At 40.5% G+C, this 19,170-nt stretch overlaps 1 protein-coding gene and 1 pseudogene across 6 annotated transcripts in view; both read left to right on the plus strand.

Moving 5' to 3' along the window:
- Positions 1-12,341, plus strand: part of LOC123609346 — a 32,506-nt pseudogene extending 20,165 nt beyond the window's left edge.
- Positions 1-19,170, plus strand: part of LOC123607934 (cytidine monophosphate-N-acetylneuraminic acid hydroxylase) — a 125,002-nt gene that overhangs the window by 51,354 nt on the left and 54,478 nt on the right. The window contains exon 1 of one of the 6 annotated variants that reach the window (XM_045497203.1): positions 18,640-19,101. The exons of the other annotated variants lie outside the window; for them this stretch is intronic. Coding sequence (XP_045353159.1) covers positions 19,094-19,101 — 8 coding nt within the window. The 5' untranslated portion in view covers positions 18,640-19,093. Of the gene's footprint in view, positions 1-18,639; positions 19,102-19,170 lie in introns of those variants that run through there. 6 annotated transcript variants of the gene reach the window in all.

The following is a 19,170-nucleotide window of genomic DNA, read 5'->3' on the forward strand; positions in this document are numbered from 1 at the left end:
AGGATTATCCTTGAAAATCCTGTTTTAACTGAAGGATAGCTGACACACGGTGGTACATTAGTTTCAGGTGACCAGCATGGTGATTCGACGTCTCTGTACGTTATCCCGTGCTCACCGCAAGTGTAGCCGCCATCTGTCGCCACACAAGTCTACTACACTGCCATTTGTCTTTTATTCCTGGGACTTACTCATGCCATAAGTGGAAGCCTGTATCTCCCCTTCCCTCTCACCCATTTTGCCCACCGCCTTCCCAACCTCTTTTCTCTGGCAGCCATCAGTTTGTTCTCTGTATTTATGGGTCTATTTCTGCTTTAGATTGTTTTGTTTTTTAGATTCCAAGTGAAATCATATTGTGTTTGTCTTTCTTTGACTTATTTTAGTTAGCATAATACCCTCTAGGTCCTTCAATGTCGTCACATATGGCAAGAGCTCCTTCTTTTTTATGGCTGAGTAATATTCCATTGTGTGTGTGTGTGTGTGTGTGTGTGTGTGTGTGTGTGCGCGCGCGCGCGTGCGTGCACACCACATCTCCTTTATCCATTCATCTATCAGTGGGCACTTTGGGTGCTTTCCTATCTGGCTATTGTAAATAAAGCAGTAATAAACAGGGGTGCATGCATCTTGAAAAGTAGTATTTTTGTTTTCTTTGGGTAATTCTACCCATTAGTAGAATTCTTGGATTGTGCGGTATTTCTATTTTTAATTTTCTGTTTTCTAGAGTGTCTGCACCAGTTTACATTCCCACCAAAAGGGCACGAGTGTTCCTTTTTTTGTCCACATCCTCCCCCACACTTGTTATTTCATTTTTTTTCTTTTTAAATTTCTATTTCAATTCTAGTTAGTTAGCATACAGTACAACATTGGTTTCAGGAGTAGAATTCAGTGGTTCAATACTTACGAACAACGCCCAGTGCTCATCACAACAACTGCCCTCCTTGATCCCCATCCCCCACCTAGCCCATTCCCTCCCGCCCCCCCCACCACCACCCTCCCTCTGTCAACCCTCAGTTTGTTCTGTATCTTAAGAGTCTCTTAGGGTTTGTTTCCCTCCCCCCCCCCCCCCCCCCCCCCCCCGCCTCATATGTTCATCTGTTTTGTTTCTTAAATTCCACATATGAGTGAACTCATAATGGTATTTGTCTTTCTGCGACTGGTGTATTTCACTCAGCATAATATGCTCTAGCTCCACTCACATCGTTGCAAATGGCAACACTTGTTATTACTCGTCTTTTTGATATTAACAATTGTGACAGGCGTAAGGGGATGGATCACTGTGGGTTTGATTCACTTTTCCCTGGTGATTGGTGATGTTGAGCATCTTTTCATGTATCTTTTGGCCATCTGTACATCTTCTTTGGAAAAATGTCTATGCAAGTTCTCTTCCCATTTTCAAATTAGACTGGAGGTTTTTTGAGTGTTGAGTTGTAGAAGTCCTTTATATTTTGGACACTAACCGCCTGTTGGGTATATCATTTGCCAATATCTTCCTCTATTTTGTAGGTTGCCTGTCCATTTTGTTGATGGTTTCCTTGGCTGTGCCAAAGCTTATTTTACTTTAGTCCCAATAGCTTCTTTTTGCTTTAGCTCCTTTTGCCTGAAGACACATATCTAGAAAAATGTTGCTAAGGCCAATATCAAAGAGATCACTGCCTGTGTTTTCTTCTTGGTCACTCTTCTATTTTGAATGTCCTTTATTCTTTGCCTCATTGCTCTGGCCATACTTTAAAACATAAAATTTTATATGTGTTTGGTTCTATAATAAATTAACTATTACAAATTTTAAAATGAGGTAACTTAATATTTACTTTTAAATATACTTTATTTGGAAATTTACAATTACAATTTACAGAAAAATTGAGAGGCTAGCAGATAGTTTTCATAAGTATCACACCCAGTTTTCCCCCATTCATTACTAACATTTACGCTAACATGAGATATTTGTTACAATTAATGAACCACTGTTGATACATTATTGTTCACCAAGTTCCTCGTTTATTTGCATCTCTTGGGTTTTACCTAATGTCTTTTTCTGTCCCAGGGTCACATCTCAGATACCACATTATATTTAGTCATCATGTCTTCCTGGGCATTTCTTGGCTGGGACAGTTTCTCAGCCTTTCCTTGTTTTTGATGATCTTGATAATTTTAAGGAGTACTGCTGATCAAATATTTTGCAGACACCCCTCTGTTGGAGTTTGTCTGATGTTTTTCTCAAGACTGGACTAGGGTTATGGGTTTTGGGTTGGAAGATTACAGAGGTAAAGTGCCATTTCATTACATCACCTCAAGGTTACCTAACAACATAATTTATCAGTGTTGATATTGACCTTGAGCTCCTGGATGAGGTCATGTTTGTCCCATTTCTCATTGTGAAGTTGTTCTCTCCTTCCTTCCCATGATGCACTCTTTGAAAGGAAGTCACTATGTGTGGCCCATATTTAAGGGGTCAGAATTTATGCCCCCTTCCTTGAGTCAGGCTGAGTATACATGTAAATTCTTTGAAATTATTCTGCAAGGAGATTTGTCTCTTTCCCCCCATATTTAATTGGTCATGTATTTATACCAGTATGGTCTCATGGATATGTATTTTACACTCTGAGTTATAATTTAGTACCACTTTGTTTTTTTCCAGTATGTTCTAGCTTTGGCCACTGGGAGGTCTTTCAGTTTTCACCTTTGTCTCTTTGACATAACCCGGTCAAGATAGTTGTTCGGGGTGTTTTGTTTTGTTTTGTTTTGTTTTGTTTTGGTGTGTGTGTGTGTGTGTGTGTGTGTGTGTGTGTGTGCGCGCGCATGTGCCCTTTCTTATTTTCTGGCACTACAAGATGCCCCAGGCTCACCTTGTGTATTTCCTTTCCTAGTCCTAGAATCAGCCATTTCTCTCTAAGGAGCCCTGGTTTCTTTTGTTGGAGGATGATACTAGACACCCAGATCTGGCTGCCAGTGTTCTTGTTGCCATGGGATATTGTTGCTTCTTGTTCCTCTCAGCTGACTGAGCTGGGACATGAATGTGTGCGTCCTGATTAGTATATATACACATCTCCATCAGTGTTTCCATGTGTATCCATTTGTATCTACATCAAACTAAACATGAGTTCGTAGATGTCTCCAGCTCTGATCCATTGCCACCCCAGCCCTTCTAGCCTCTTTCCCTTGCTTATCTGTAGAGTCCCTATCCAGCAAGGATAAACCCGGCTCCTGCCGTTGCCATCCATGTATTTAATTGTGCAGTTACAACACCACACATGTATAGAAGTGTCACAATTGGTAAACACACCCCTCTGCAAAACAGCATTGGCAACTAGAGTATAACAGTTACGCGCACTTCCGTTTGCCTTTAGTCTTACAGACTCCATTCATTTCCATAGGTTATTAGCCAGCACCTTTCCCCTCGCCCGCTTCAGGTTGTTTCATACCTTTGTAATACATTCTCTTGTCAGTCTACATTCTTTCCTGGGATCCCTCAATCTTCTAAACCTTTTTTTTTTTAATTTGCCTATGTTGAGGCTCACTCTGTTCTATAGAGTGCTGTGGGTTTGACAAATGTGTAATGTCATACCCACCATGGCAGTATCCTACAGACTAGTTTTGCCACCCTAAAAATTTCCTGTGCCTCACCTATTTAACCCTCCCTCCACTCCTGAACCTCTGGTCATCACTGATCTTTCTACTGTCTCTGTAGTTTTGCCTTTTCCAGAATGCCATGTAAGTAGAATCATAGTATATCATCTAATCAGACTGGATTAATTACTCACTTAATAATATGTATTTAAGGTTCACCCATGTCTTTTTTTTTTTTTTGGATTGATAGCTAATTTCTTTTATTTAAAAAAATATTTTTAACGTTAATTTATTATTGAGAGACAGAGAGAGAGAGACAGAGCGTGAGCATGGGAGGGGCAGAGAGAGGGGCAGACCCAGAATCGGAAGCTCTGAGCTGTCAGCACAGAACCTGAAGCAGGTCTCAAACCCACGAACCGTAAGATCATGACCTGAGCTGAAGTCGGACGCTTAACTGACTGAGCCACCCAGGCGCCCCTTTTTTATTTTACGTAGACTTTATATTTTAGAGATGCTTTAGGTTGATGGCAACATCGTGCAGAAATGACCTAGAATTGCCATATGTATCCTTGCTCCACACATGCGCAGCCTCCCTCGTTATGAACAAACTACACCACATTGTTACAGTTGATGAGCCGGCATCATTATCACCCTAAATCTGTAGTTTATGTTAGTGTTCATTCTTAGTGGCGTTCTGTCAGCTTGTATACATTCTACGGCTTTTGACAAATACATAATGACAAGTGTCCAAGTGTCGGCCATTGTAGCATACACAATAATTTCATTCACTTCTGTGCTCTCTGCCTCTTCATTTGTCCCTTACCCCCAACCCCTGGGATCCACTCACTGTCTCTTTAGTTTTGCCTTTTTCTAGGATGTCATATAGTTGGAATTAGACCGTATGTAGCCATTTCATATGGTTTCTTGCATTTAGTCACAGGCATTTAAGTTTTCCCTATGTCTTCGTGACTTCCTAGCGCATTTGTTTTTTAACACTGAGGAATATTCCATTGTCTGGATGGACCACAGTTTATTTGTCCACCCACGTACTGAAGCATCTCTTGGTTGCTTCCAGATTTTTGACAGTGGTGAATAAAGCTTCTGTAAACATCCGTGTGCAAGATTTTGTGTGGCCATAAGTTTTCAACTCCCGTGGGTAATAAACACCGAGGAGCATAGTTGCTGGGTTGTATATTGTAAGAGTATGTTTAGTTTTGTGAAAAACCACCAAACTGCCGTGGCTGTACCATTTTGCGTTCCCACCAGCAATGGATGGGAGTTCCTGTTGCTCCACGTCCTTGTCAGCATCTGGTGTTGTCAGTGTTCTGGATTTGGGCCATTGCAATAGGTGTGTGGTGATACCCCATAGTCATTTTAATTGGCAATTCCCTAATGACATTTGATGTTGAGTGTCTTTTCATATGATTATTTGCCACCAGTATGTTTTCTGTGAGGTGTGTGTTCAGATCTTTGGCCCATTTTTTGATCAGGCTGTATGTTTTCACATTAAGTTTAAGAGTTCTTTGTATATTTTAGATGATCGTCTTCTACTGGATATATTTTTTGCAAGTATTTTCTCCCTGTCTGTAGCTTGTGTTCTCATTCTCTTGATAGTGTCTTCTGCAGAATTGAAGATTTTACTTTTAATGAAGCCCAGCTTATCAATAATTCTTTCATGTGTGAAGTCTTGTGTTATATCTAAAAAGTCATCACCAAACCCAAAGTCATCTAGATTTTCTTCTGTGTAATCTTCCAAGAGTTTAATAGTCTTGCATTTTGCATTGAGGTATCTGAGCCATTTTGGACTGACTTTTGTAAAAAGTGTACAGCCTAGGTTTGTCCTTTTGGATGTGGATGTCCAATTGTTCCTGCACCATCTGTTGAAAAGACTCTTTTTTTTCACTGCATGGCCTTTGCTCCTTTGTCAAAGATCAGTTGACTGTATTTGAGTAAGTCTGTTTCTGGGCTGTCTACTCTGTTTTATTGATCTATTTGTCTATCATGTGCAAGTCTACTCTGTCTTGATTTATAGATTTTTGTAGCTTTGTAGTAAGTGTTGAAGTCTGGTAGTTTAAATCTTGTGACTTCATTTTTCTCCTTCAATATTATGTCGGTTATTCTGGGCCTTTTGCCTCTTCATCTAAATTTTAGGATCAGTTTGTTGATATCCACAAAATAGCATGAAAGGACCCTGATGGAAATTGTGTTGATTCTGTAGATCAAGCTGAAAAGAATTAACATCTTGACAATATTGTGTTCCTTCCTATCCATGAACATGGAATCTTCCATTTATTTAATTCTTTGATTTTTTTAAATCAGAGTTTTATAGTTTTCCTAATGTAGATCTGATTTATATTTTGTTAGATTTATACTTGAGTATTTCATTTTTTTTAGGTGTTAATGTAAATGGTATTGTATTTTTGATCTCAAAGTCTCCTTGTTTATTGTTGATAGATAGGAAAATGATTGACTTTTGTATATTAACCTTGGATCCTGCAACATTGCTATAATTGCTTGTTAGTTTCAACAGTTTGTTCTTGATTCTGAGATTTTCTCCAGAGACAACCACATCATCTGCAAAGATGGTTTTATTTTTTCTTTTTCAATCTGTATATCCTTATGCCCTTTTTTTATTGTCTTATGTAGTACTTCCAGTACAATGTTGAAAAGAAGTAGTGAGAGGGAACATTTTCGCTTTGTTCCTGATCTTAGCAGGAAAGCTTCTAGTTTCTCACCATTAAGTCTGATGTTAGCTTTTGACTTTCTTTTGTAGATGTTCTTTATTAAGTTCAGAAAGTTCTCCTCCATTCCTACTTTATGGAGTTGTTACCATGCATGGGTGCTAGGTTTTGTCAAATGCTTCTTCTGTATCTATTCATATGATTATGTTATTTTTCTTCTTTAGGTGGTTGATGTGGTTGATTACATTAATTGATTTTTAATGTTGAACCAGCTTTGCATTATGTGGAATAAATCCTACCTCTTTGTGGTGTATAATTATTTTTACTTATCACTGGGTTCAATTTCCTATTATTTTACTAAAGATATCTGTATCTATGTTCATGGGAGGTTATTGGTCTATAATATTCTTGGAATGTCTTTGTCTGGTTTTGATATTAGTGTAATGGTGGTCTCATAGAATGAATTAGGAAGTATTCCCTCTGCTTCTACATTCTGGGTGAGATTGTAGAGAATTGGCATAATTTTTTCCTTAAATGTTTGGTAGATTTCACCAGTAAACTCAGCCAAACCTAATGCTTTTTTGTTTTGGAAGGTTATTTGTTGTTGACTCAATCTACTTAATAGACATCAGCTTATGCAGATTGTCTGTTTCTTCTTGTGTGAGTTTTGGCAAGTTGTTTCTTCAAGGAATTGGTCTATCTCATCTAGCTTATCAAATTTGTGAGCATAGAACAGTTCATAGTAATCCTTTATGTTCCTTTAAATGTCCACAGGATCTGTAGTGTTGTCCCCTTTTCCATTTCTGATAGAAGTAATTTGTGTTTTATCTCTTTTCTTAGTTAACCTGGCTAAAAACTTATTGACTTGATTTATCTACTCAAAGAAGCAGCTTTTGGTGCACCTGGTGGCTCAGTCAGTTAAGTGTCTGGCTTCAGTTCAGGTCATGACCTCACCATTTGTGAGTTCGAGTCCCATGTCAGGCTCTGTGCTGACAGCTCAGAGCCTGAAGCCTGCTTCAGATTCTGTGTCTCCCTCTATCTCTGCTCCTTCTCCTTCCCCTTTCTTTTTTCTTGCCTAATTGCTGTGGCTAGGACTTCCAATACTATGTTGAATAAAAGTTGCAAAAGTGGGAATACTTGTCTTTTTTCTGATATTAAAGGAAAATCAGTCAAATTTTTACCATTGAATATGATGCTAGCTATGATTTGTCATATATGGCCTTCATTCTGTTGACGTACATTGTTTCTATACCCATTTTATTGAGAATTGTTATCATAAATAGATATTGAATTTGTCAAACGCTTTTTCTGCTTCTACTGAAATGATCATATGATTTTTATCCTTTGTTTTGTTAATATTGTATATCACATTGATTGATTTATGGATATTGAACCACTCTTATGTCATTGGAATAAATCCCACTTGACCATGGTGTAGGATCCTTTTAATTTGTTGTTGACTTTGGTTCACTATTATTTTGTTGAAGATTTTTGCATCTCTTCTCATCAGGGATATTGGCCTATAATTTTCTTCTTTTGTAGTGTCTTTAGTTTAGATATCAGGGTAATGCTGGTCTTGTGGAATGACTTTGGAAGCATTCTCTCCTCTTCAATTTTTTGGAATAGTTTGAAAAGTGTAGGTGTTAACTCCTTTTTAAATGTTGGGTAGAATTCACGGTCTTGTCCTGACTTTTGTTTGTTGGGGTTTTTTTTTTTTTTTTATTACTGATTAAATTATTACTAGTAATCAATCTTTTCAGATTTTCTATTTCTTCCTGATTCCGTCTTGGAAGATTGTATGTATTTATCCATTTCTTCTAGGTTGTCTACTTCTTTTAATATAATTTATTGTCAAATTGGTTTCCATACAACACCCAGTGCTCATCCCAACAAGTGCCCTCCTCAATGCCCATCACCCGTTTTCCCCTCTCCCCCCTCTCCCTCATCTCCCCCCACATCAACCCTCAGTTTGTTCTCTGAATTTAAGAGTCTCTTGTGGTTTGCCACCCTCCCTCTCTGTTTGTAACCCTTTTTTCCCCTTTCCCTTCCCCCATGGTCTTCTGTTAAGCTTCTCAAGATCCACATATGACTGAAAACATATGGTACCTGTCTTTCTCTGACTGACTTATTTCACTTGGCATAATACCCTCCAGTTCCATCCATATAGCTGCAAATGACAGGATTTCATTCTTTCTCATTGCCAAGTAGTATCCCATTGTATATATAAATCCATTTGTATATATATATCCACTTGTTAATTGATGGGCAGTTAGTTTCTTTCCATAATTTGGCTATTGTTGAAAGCACTGTTATAAACATTGGAGTACACGTGCCTCTGTGCATAAGCACTCCTGTATCCTTTGTATAAATTCCTAGCAGTGCTATTGCTGGGTCACAGGGTAGTTCTATTTTTAATTTCTTGAGGAACCTCCACACTGTTTTCCAGAGCAGCTGCACCAGTTTGCATCCCCACCAAGAGGGTTCCTGTTTCTCCACATCCTCACCACCATCTATAGTCTCTTGATTTGTTCATTTTAGCCACTCTGACTGGAGTGAGGTGGTTTCTCATTGTGGCTTTGATTTGTATTTCCCTGATGTTGAGTGATGTTGAGCATCATTTCGTGTGTCTGTTGGCCATCTGGATGTCTTCTTTGGAAAAAGGTCTATTCATGTCTTCTGCCCGTTTCTTCACTGGATTATTTGTTTTTTGGGTGTGGAGTTTGGTGAATTCTGTATAGATTTTGGATACTAGCCCTTATCAGATATGTCATTTCCAAATATCTTTTCCCATTCCATCGGTTGCCTTTTAGTTTCGTTGATTGTTTCCTTTGCAGTGCAGAAGCTTTTTATCTTCTGCACTGCAGAATGAGGTCCCAATAGCTCATTTTTGCTTTTAATTCTCTTGCCTTTGGAGACGTGTCAAGTAAGAAATTGCTGCAGCTGAGGTCAAACAGGTTGTTGCCTGTTTTCTCCTCTAGGGTTTTGATGGTTTCCTGTCTCATATTCAGGTCTTTCATCCATTTTGAGTTTACTTTTGTGTATGGTGTAAGAAAGTGGTCTAGTCTAGGTTGTCTAATTTAATGGCATACAATTGTTTGTAGTAGTCTCTTATGATCCTTTGTATTTCTGTGGTATCCATTGTAACTTCTCTCTTTTATTTTGATTTTATTTGGGCTTCCTCCCTTTTTTTCTTGATGAATGTGGCTAAAGATTTATCAATTCTGTTCATCTTTTCAAAGAACTAGCTCTTAGTTTCATTGATCTTTTCTTTCTTTCTTTCTTTCTTTCTTTCTTTCTTTCTTTCCTATTTCATTTATTTCCATTGTGATCTTTATTCTTTCCTCCTACTAACTTTAGGCTTTCCTCTTTTTTTAGTTCCTTTAGTTCCTGTGAACTTTCATTGTTTATTTGTTACTTTCCTTGTTTCTTGAGGTGGGCCTGAATCACTATAACTTCTCTTTTGGAACTGCTTTTGCTGAATCATACAGATTTTGGAACATTGTGTTTTCATTGTAATTCGTTTCAAGGTACTTTCATTTCTTCTTTGATTTCTTAATTGACTAATCAGTTGTTTAGTTTCCAAGTGTCTGTGTTTTCTTCCAGTTTTCTTCTTGTAATTGATTTCTAGTTTCATACTGTTGTGGTCAGAAAAGATGCCTGCTATGATTTCAGTCTTCTTAAATTTATTGAGGCTTGCTTTGTGGCTTAACATGTGACCTATCCTGGAGAATGTTCCATGTGCACTTGAGAAGAATGTGTATTTTCTGTTTTCGGATAGAATATTCTGTATATATCTCTTAAGCACCTCTAGTCTAAAGTGTCATTTAAGGGGCACCTGAGTGGCACAGTCTTTATGCATCCAGCTCTTAATTTCAACTCAGGTCATGATCTCATGGTTCACGAGTTCGAGCCAAGTGTCAGGCTCCACACTGACAGTGTAGAGCCTGCTTGGGATTCTCTCTTTCCCTCTCTCTCTGCCCTTCCCCCACTCACACATATGCTCTCTCTCATGCTCCCTCTCTCTCCCTGACTCAAAATAAATAAGTAAACTTAAAAAAGATAAAATGTCATTTAAAGCCAATGTTTTCTCATTAATTTTGTACCTGGATGATCTATCCATTGATGTAAGGTGGGATGTTAAAGTCCCCTACCATTGTATTACTGTCAGTTTCTCCCTTTGTGTCTGTTAACATTTGCTTTATATATTTAGGTTCTTCTATGTTGGGTGCATAGAGATTTAGAAGTGTCAATACTTCTTGTTTAACTGGTCCCTTTATCATTACGTAATGCCCTTCTTCATCTCCTGGTACAGCCTTTGCTTTTGTGTGAAAGCCTAAGAACCCAGCTGTTCAGAAAAGATTTTCATACTGGTATTTCTGGCTAGTGATATCTTCTTCCACTTACCTGCTGAAGCACATTTATCTATTTCTTTCTGGCAAAACCAACAAAAATTTTAGCTGGAGTCTGCCTAATATTACCATAGCACCTCAACATCAAGGGCAGGGATTCTGATTTCTGAATTATTAGTTGATCTACCACATTAAGACAAATTAGCAGATAAGCAATAACATGCTATCCTCAAGATACTCTGCAGCTTATGGGAAAGTATTTTTAAAATGTAACTAGTGGAGACAAATCATATGACAGTGGCTTTCAGAGGAGACTGTCTGAAGCTGTACCTGACTTGACAGCTGACAGAACATCACAGCCCAGAAAGCCATGCATGGAGATTTATCCTGAGGGAGAAAGGGGTTCATCTTGGCAGATGACCTAAAGCAGTTCCTGTGTGAAACATTACCAAGTGTTGAAAGGCTCTATGCTCTTGTTGGGTCAGATAGAGATGCAGTGCCTGTTACTAAAGTGGCCAGTGACGGGGCACCTGGGGGCTCAGTTGGTTGGGTGTCCGACTTCAGCTCAGGTCGTGATCTCGCGGTTTGTGGGTTCGAGCGTCGCATTGGGCTCTATGCTGACAGATCGGAGCCTGGAGCCTGCCTCGGATTCTGTGTGTGTGTGTGTGTGTGTGTGTGTGTGTGTGTGTGTGTGTGTGTCTGCCCCTCCTCTGCTCACATGTGTTCTCTCTCTCTCTGTCTCTCAAAAATAAACAAACATTAAAACAATTTTTTTTTAAGTGGCCAGTGACAGTGCTCTGGAGCATGCTTTCAGACCTGGCTTCTTAACTACTTTTTCCTTTGCAAACAGAGGAAGAGAGAAAACTTGCACTTTCAAAAAAACAAAACTGTCATCTGTTACTATAACACCTACCAAGTGGTTCGATACAGTCGTTTACCTTTGGGGGTGAGTTTCATAGCCAGCAGCAATGCCAATCAATACAGGAGTAATTATTAGACTAGAAAAGAAACTTACTCCATTATTTGAGGAATTGAGACAAGTTGTGGAAGTTTCCTTATCTGGCAGTGGCTTTGATTTACATCTTATTTTCATTATAACAGATGCAATATCAATCCAGCAACCTTTAGACCACAGCAAATACTTGTGTCCACGTACTCAAGAAAGGACCCCTTTCTCTGCCTTACACTAAAGAAAGAGCCTATAGATATAGTTTACGGGCAGATTGTTATCTTTTCTTGTGTAGGGTCTTTTCGTATTTAGTGAGATCTGGGGATGCCACAGACGCGGTTCAGTAAGTACATCCCAGTTCCCGTGGACTTGGTCTAGTCACCAAGTACATACGAGATTCTATTCAGTGGGTCAGAATCAAAATGGTACTTTGATCCACTCGTACCAGTAAATGCTTCCTGTTACATGCCCAGGCCTGCAGAATGAAGCAGACCCTTTTTATTGTGAATAATGATGAGAACATATTTTTTTAGGTTTTCTTTCTTTGCTTTGAGTGTGAGGAAGATAGAATGGCTCAGTAAAAGTAGTAAAATCAGTCCCGTCTCTAACTTTTGTATGTATACGTTCTGTTGCGGCACAGATGAATATTGCTAATTGGTTTGATTCTTCTCAGAGTGCTGCTCTTTAGTGGAAAAGAAAGTGCTGGCTGATGGCTTTGTTCTCCCCTCTGCTTTCTGTAAGCGATCAGTGTTTTAATGTTTGTGTGTTCTTCATGAAATTTAGAAGTGATTCATTATTGAATTGTTTCCACTATTGATATGTGTGGAAACACGGTAGTGCAGCCATTTCTTTTCATACGTGAGTATAAATAAAACAGAATTGATTTAAGTAAAAAAATAATAAAATGTAATAGGCAGAAAATTACACTGTGCTTAATGACTGATTTTTATTTTTAAACCGTTAGTCCCTTAAGGTCACATCTGTCAAGTGTGTGTTCACATATTTACTTAAGTCAATTATTGCTTTATTTTAACCACCTTTTATTATTATTATTATTATTATTATTATTATTAATCTTTATTTATTTTTGAGGGAGAGAGAGACAGAGTGCAAGCAGGGGAGGGGCAGACAGAGAGGGAGACATAGAATCCGAAGCAGGCTCCAGGCTCCGAGCTGTCAACACAGAGCCTGACGCGGGGCTCGAACCCACAGACCGTGAAATTATGACCTGAGCCGAAGTCGGACGCTTCACCGACTGAGCCATCCAGGCGACCCTATTATTATTTTTTTTATTTTTTTAAGTTTATTTATTTGTTTTGAGCAAGAAAGCATGAGTGGGGCGGGGCAGACAAAGAGGAGAGAATCTCAAGCAGGCTCTGTGCTGTCAGTGGAGAGCCTGTCATGGGGCTCGATCTCACAAATCGTGAGATCATGACCTGAACCAAAATCAAGACTCAGACGCTTAACGGACTGAGCCACCCAGGCACCCCATCTTTTATTATTTTTTGAAGGAAGCTAGCTAGCTTTAGTGGTTTGCCCTACGTGCACTTTTCTTTTTGCTCTAAACATGCCATTGGACTCGTGTGTGTGCGCGTGTGCGTGTGTGTGTGTGACGAGTTTGCAAACTTCACCATGACTTGAAGTGCAATGACAGATCTAGATGTTCATTTACCACGCTGTGTGACTTTTCCCAAAGGATCTGTACTTTATTTCCTTACACCAGCTTGAAACCTGTTGTTTTAAATCTTTGGATCACTGTGTCGTGATCATGTTCACATGGTGGGCCATAGGTACTTACTCATGGACCAGGAGAGCACCTTCAGTTTTGGACGACTACTCTAATGACGTTCTTAGGAAAAATGGAAGGTGCCAGGGGTAATAATGGCCAGTCAATAATCATACCATGGACTTCAAATACTATAGCTGTCGATGGATTTGCTATGTAATCGCGTGTAGAACTTTGTATGGGTGTCTTCAACCCTTTCTCTTCCACTAGCAACCCGAATAACACCTGACCTTTTGGTTGGCTAGAGTAAGTGGCCGGCTACCTTTCTTTCTTGCTGCGGTGTGATTGGCTGAACAGTCTTTTATTAAAAGTTGAAATGTAGATTGAAATCACATGAAAAATCACCTTTGGTTATAAACCTCCGACGCTTTGACCCTCCACCCATGTTTTTGTCACATGCGGGATAAAAAGCACCTCGCGATGCCAAAATTGTACAGTACTTATGTTCCCAAGTAGCGTCCTCATCTTCTGGGTAGAAATTACATTGTGCTAGGAATACGCAGAAAAATGGACCTCAGAAGTGGATTTACCGCTCATCTGTTAAGTCCTTAACTACAGTTTTAACAAGCATGACATTGCTAAGTATACGACATGTACATCGTTTCAAAAAATACTGCCCTGACTATCTTTTATGCATATTTTAGCTTCAAATTTTGAGTCATCTTTTCTTTCTTTCGTTTCCCCTTCTTCTCATTTTGTTTCATTTTCATTATTGATATTAAACAGCGTTATCTTTGCAAGCATATATCGAAGGTTGTTCTGGAGCATTTATTGCCTTTCTGGAAACGTTCGTAAGAAATGTTCTTTAAATGGGAACCCTCTTGCACTCTTGGTGGGGATGCAAACTGGAGAACAGTATGGAGGTTCGTCAAAAACTAAAAATGGAATTACCCTACAATCCAGCAATTGCACTACTAGGTATTTACCTAAAGGATACAGAAATACAGATTCAAAGCGGGTACGTGCTCCCCAATGCTTATAGCAGCACTATCAACAATAGCTCAACTATGGAGAGAACCCAAATATCCATCGACTGATAAATGGACAAAGAAGATATAGATATAGATATAGATATAGATGATATAGATATAGATGATATAGATATAGATATAGATATAGATATAGATATAGATATAGATACAAACACACATATCTCCATACATACACACACACACTGAAATATTACTCGGCAATGAAAGAGAATGAAATCTTGCCATTTGCAATGACATGGTTGGAGCTAGAATGTACCATGCTAAGTGAAATAAGTCAGTCAGAGAAAGACGAATACCATATGATTTCTTCACTCATATGTGGAATTTAAGAAACAAGACAGATGAACATATGGGAAGTGGGGGGAAGACGAGAGAGGAGAACAAACCACAAGAGACTCTAACAATGGAGAACAAACTGAGGGATGATGGAGGGAGGTGGGCGGGTGATGGGTACTAAGGAGGGCACTTGTTGGAATGAGCACTGGGTGTTGTATGTAAGTGATGAACCACTGAAGTCTACTCATGAAACTGATATTGCCCTGTATGTTAACTAACGAAAATTTAAATTAAAAAAAGAAAGAAATGTTCTTTAGAGTAGAAAGGTAGACTTGAGTTTCTATACTTCAGTAAGAGCTCTTTGTTCCTGAGGGTGGGGTGGGGGGGGGGTGAATTTTACTTTCATCTCAATGTATTAAAAATCCACAACTGAAATACATCTTATTTCAAAGATCAGCAATTTTAAAATTTCAGATAGTACTTTCTCAGGAGTACGTGCTACTCAAAATAGTAAGAGAATAACAAAATATGTAGACCTACTGTGGAATCAGAGTCAATGTGCTTGAACAGATGTGTGAATCTTAAATATCTCAAAGGAAAAGAAAAGTGTTCTAAAATGCTGTTGCTTTTTTGAGAAGCACTAAAGGTTAGACCAAGATAGGCAGTTTTGTTCTAACAGACATTTAGGTTAATTGTAAAGATAAGGAATGCATTATGGGTCGAAATCAAATATTCCTGTCACATATATTTTGTTCCTGGCTTACTGGCTTTCTTTTCAAAATTGAAGTTTGTAGTTTCCTTGTATTGGCATTCTTGCATATACTGTTCATTCAATAAATGAGTTATGACTTTCAAAAATAGTCTATTATGTCTTATATAAATATTGCCACCCCTACTTTCTTTTCTTTCTCATTTTCATGGAATATCTTTTTTCTATGCTTTTACTTTCAGTCTGTGTGTGTCTAAAATCTGAAATGAACCTTTTGTAGGCAGCATATAGGTGGGGGTTTTTTGTTTGTTTGTTTGTTTTGAGAGAGAGAGAGAGAGTGCATAGGGGAGAGAGGCAGAGAGAGAGAGAGACCGAGAGAGAATCTTATAGCAACAATGTGGAGCTCGATCCCATGACCCTGGGATCATGACCTGAGCAGAAACCAAGAGTCGGAGGCTCAGCCAACTGAGCCACCCAGGAGCCCCAGGATGGTCTTGTTTTTTTAATCCGTTCAGCCACATTCTGTATTTTGACTGGGGCATTTAATCCATTTACATTTAAGTATCGATACGTATGTATTTATTGCCATTTTGTTCATTGTTTTCTGGCTGTTTTGTAGTTCTTCTGTATTCCTCCTTCTCTTGCTCTCTTCCCATGTGATTTGATGACTTTATTTAGTGTTATACTTGGATTCCTCTCTCACTACCTTTCGTGTATCTATTTTTAGGTTTTTGGTTTGTGGTTACCATGAGGTTTGTGTATGGTAACCCATGTATGTAGCCGTCTATTTTTAGTTTCTTATATTCCTTTTTTTTTTTTTTATGTTGAGGTTCTCGCTGTGTTCGCCCATTCTTCTCCCAAGTTTTGTAAGCACATTTATGACCATTACTTTGAATTCTTTGTTGGATAGATTGTCTATCTCCATTTTGTTTAGTTCTTACTCAGAAGTTTTGTCTTACTCTTTTGTTGGGAGCACAATCCTCTGTCTCCTCATTTTGCCTGACTCTCTCTGTTGGTCTCTACGTATGAGGTAGTCCAGCTTTGGCTCCCACTTTTGCGGGCATGGCTTTAAGTAGGCGATGTCCTGTGGGGCCCATGCGTGCAGTGTCCCCTGACAGCGGAGACCGGTGCTTTAGTGGCACCCCTGGGTGGGCTACTCACGCTCCCCTGTTGTTGGAGGGTCATGACTTGTCTGGGTGTGCCTGTGGCTGGCCGTGAACCTGGCCAGGACTGCGGCTGGTGGAAAGGGCTGGTTTCCAGCCCAGCGGACCGCCAGGCCCAGGGAGGGTTGCTGTGGGTGTGCTGGTGGGTGGTGCCGTTGTACTGTTGGCTCGAGGTCTGCCAAGGTGCAGGGCTGCGTGGTCCCCTCAGCACGGTGTCACCGGTCCAGAGGGAGGATTGCAGAACGGAACCCGCCAGGGATGGGGTCAGCATGGCAGAATGAGAGCAAAAACTGCTGCTGCCAGTGTGTGTCGGTTCCCAGCGAGAGGCCCAGCTGCCTCCCCATCTCTGGCAGGTGCTCCAAGGTTACTAAGCGGGTGTCCTTCACCTGTGGCACGTGCACTTTTAAATCGGATGTGAGCCCTTTCAGAGCGTTCCCTTCCCTACAGTTTTGTCGTTGTCCTGGACGTATTGCCCATGAGCGTTTAAAGCCAGGCGTTCAGGGGGCTCATGTCTCCTGTGCAGGATCAGGACAGTGCCAATCTGGAGCTTGAGTCTCTTACTCCTCAGGGAAACTCCCAAACCTGAGCCACACCAGATCTCCGCCTCTTTCGCCTCATCTCAGTGCCGGCGGAGGCTCTGTCCTCCCAGTCTCCAGGCCCCCTTCGGAGGGAATTCTTCCATAAACAGGTGCGGATTTGTCGTGTCCACGGGAGGAGGTGAGCTCCGGACGTGCGTCTGCCACCACCTCCAACCCTCGACCATCTCGTGTTTTCTTTTGCCTTCTGTGCCACCGTGACCTCCCACAGAACTGATAAACACAGACATAGCTGGTTCAGCCTGCTTTACACGGTGCAGGGAAAACCTTCGAATCCAACACAGAACTTTGGCTAAGTGAGTCATTCAATCAAGTAAAACAACAGATTTCGAGGGGTTCTCTCTCTCTCTCTCTCTCTCTCTTTTTTTTTTTTTTTTTTTTTTTAGGCCAATTATTCTGGGAACTGTGGCTATGTTTACTGGGCTTGGTGTCAGATATTGGGACTCCTAAGAACAAAGTTGAAAGAAATGCATGAGGCATAGAATGGATTCCATCCTATCAAATACATTTAAAAAACAGTTTGGGAAATATTGAAATCGGTTGCGCACAGAATTACTAGCCATTTGGGACAGAAGTGACGGCTGGAACGTTCTTGGAGGAAGAGAATTATACTGGATTAGACTCAATTACGGAGCTCTGCCTCGTCAGCTCAGACTTGAAGTAGCTTTCCTTTCTTGTCACTATCTTGGTGTGATTTTTTTTTTTAATTTTTTTTTTCAACGTTTATTTATTTTTGGGACAGAGAGAGACAGAGCATGAACAGGGGAGGGTCAGAGAGAGAGGGAGACACAGAATCGGAAACAGGCTCCAGGCTCTGAGCCATCAGCCCAGAGCCCGACGCGGGGCTCGAACTCACGGACCGCGAGATCGTGACCTGGCTGAAGTCGGACCTTAACCGACTGCGCCACCCAGGCGCCCCTTGGTGTGATTTTTAAAATGATTTTTGGCTCTTAAAAACTGAGAGCAAACTGAGGGTTGATGGGGGGAGGGTGGGTGATGGGTATTGAGAAAAGCACCTGTTGGGATGAGCGCCGGGTGTTATATAGAAACCAATTTGACAATAAATTTCATATTTAAAAACATAAACTGATTTTTATTTCCCATTTTAAGAAATTTTCAGGACTTCTAAACTGAAAGTGAAAATGCCACAAATGTAGTTGAGCTACACCCATCCTGAGTCAACACATGGAGAGAATTTTGACCATGTTGGCTTTGGAAGGGGATGTAAAATTAAGCAACACACACTGAGATCGCATCCCGTGCAAATCCACGCAATGTGTGCCAAAAGATCTCTTGAAACGTCTCTTGGCAAAAATTGTAACCTGTTATGCTTCAGAGTTGTATCATAAAGACCGTTTCTTCAGCAACTGGGGTCTAAAAAGTGTAACCTCTGTGGTTTCCTTAAAATAATACGCAAGATCAACTGTTTCCTTTGCTGCTGGAGTGTTATTGTTATATATATATTCGTACAAATTATTCAGACGGAGGTTCTGTGGGAAAGTTAACTCACAAAGTAGCTAGCTGGTAGAGACACACCGCGTGACAGGCCGTGTGCTCAGCGACGGGGAGGGAGAACGTTTGGAAAAGCGTCCATATGTAAATAAACGGGGCACCGTGCCGGGTGTAAGGTTCTCATGTCCTACAGAATGGTAGTGTGCATTAGCACGTGTAGGCTTGTCCCGGGGGTGGTTTTGGAGGCTTGACCCAGGCGGGGGTAGGACGACTGAGTTATATTTGAACCTGGAGGGTGGTAAACATGACTAGTGGTGAAAGTTGAACCGTGCTTGCGAGCAAAAGGATCAGATCTAAACACAGCAGCGTGCAGGTGGGAGCGGGCAGGGTGGGCAGCTGGAGCCCAATAGGATCCTGCGTCTGAAGCAAAACAGCAGAGGAAGTGGTGCAACGGAATCAGTAGTGAACAGCGTGCACACACATCGTCCATCTCATACTTCGTGGGAGCAAACGAGCACCCGAAGCTGAACGAGCAACCACCGTCCTTTCAGAATTCCCAGGGAGAGGCAGCTGCGGACCATGGGCAGGCAAGTGACGGGGGCATTGGTTCTGGAGGAACCCGAGACCAACACTGAGCGAGCAGAGCGTGCATTTCC

Source organism: Leopardus geoffroyi, chromosome B2 (assembly GCF_018350155.1).
Source record: "Leopardus geoffroyi isolate Oge1 chromosome B2, O.geoffroyi_Oge1_pat1.0, whole genome shotgun sequence".
NCBI classification, from domain to species: domain Eukaryota; kingdom Metazoa; phylum Chordata; class Mammalia; order Carnivora; family Felidae; genus Leopardus; species Leopardus geoffroyi.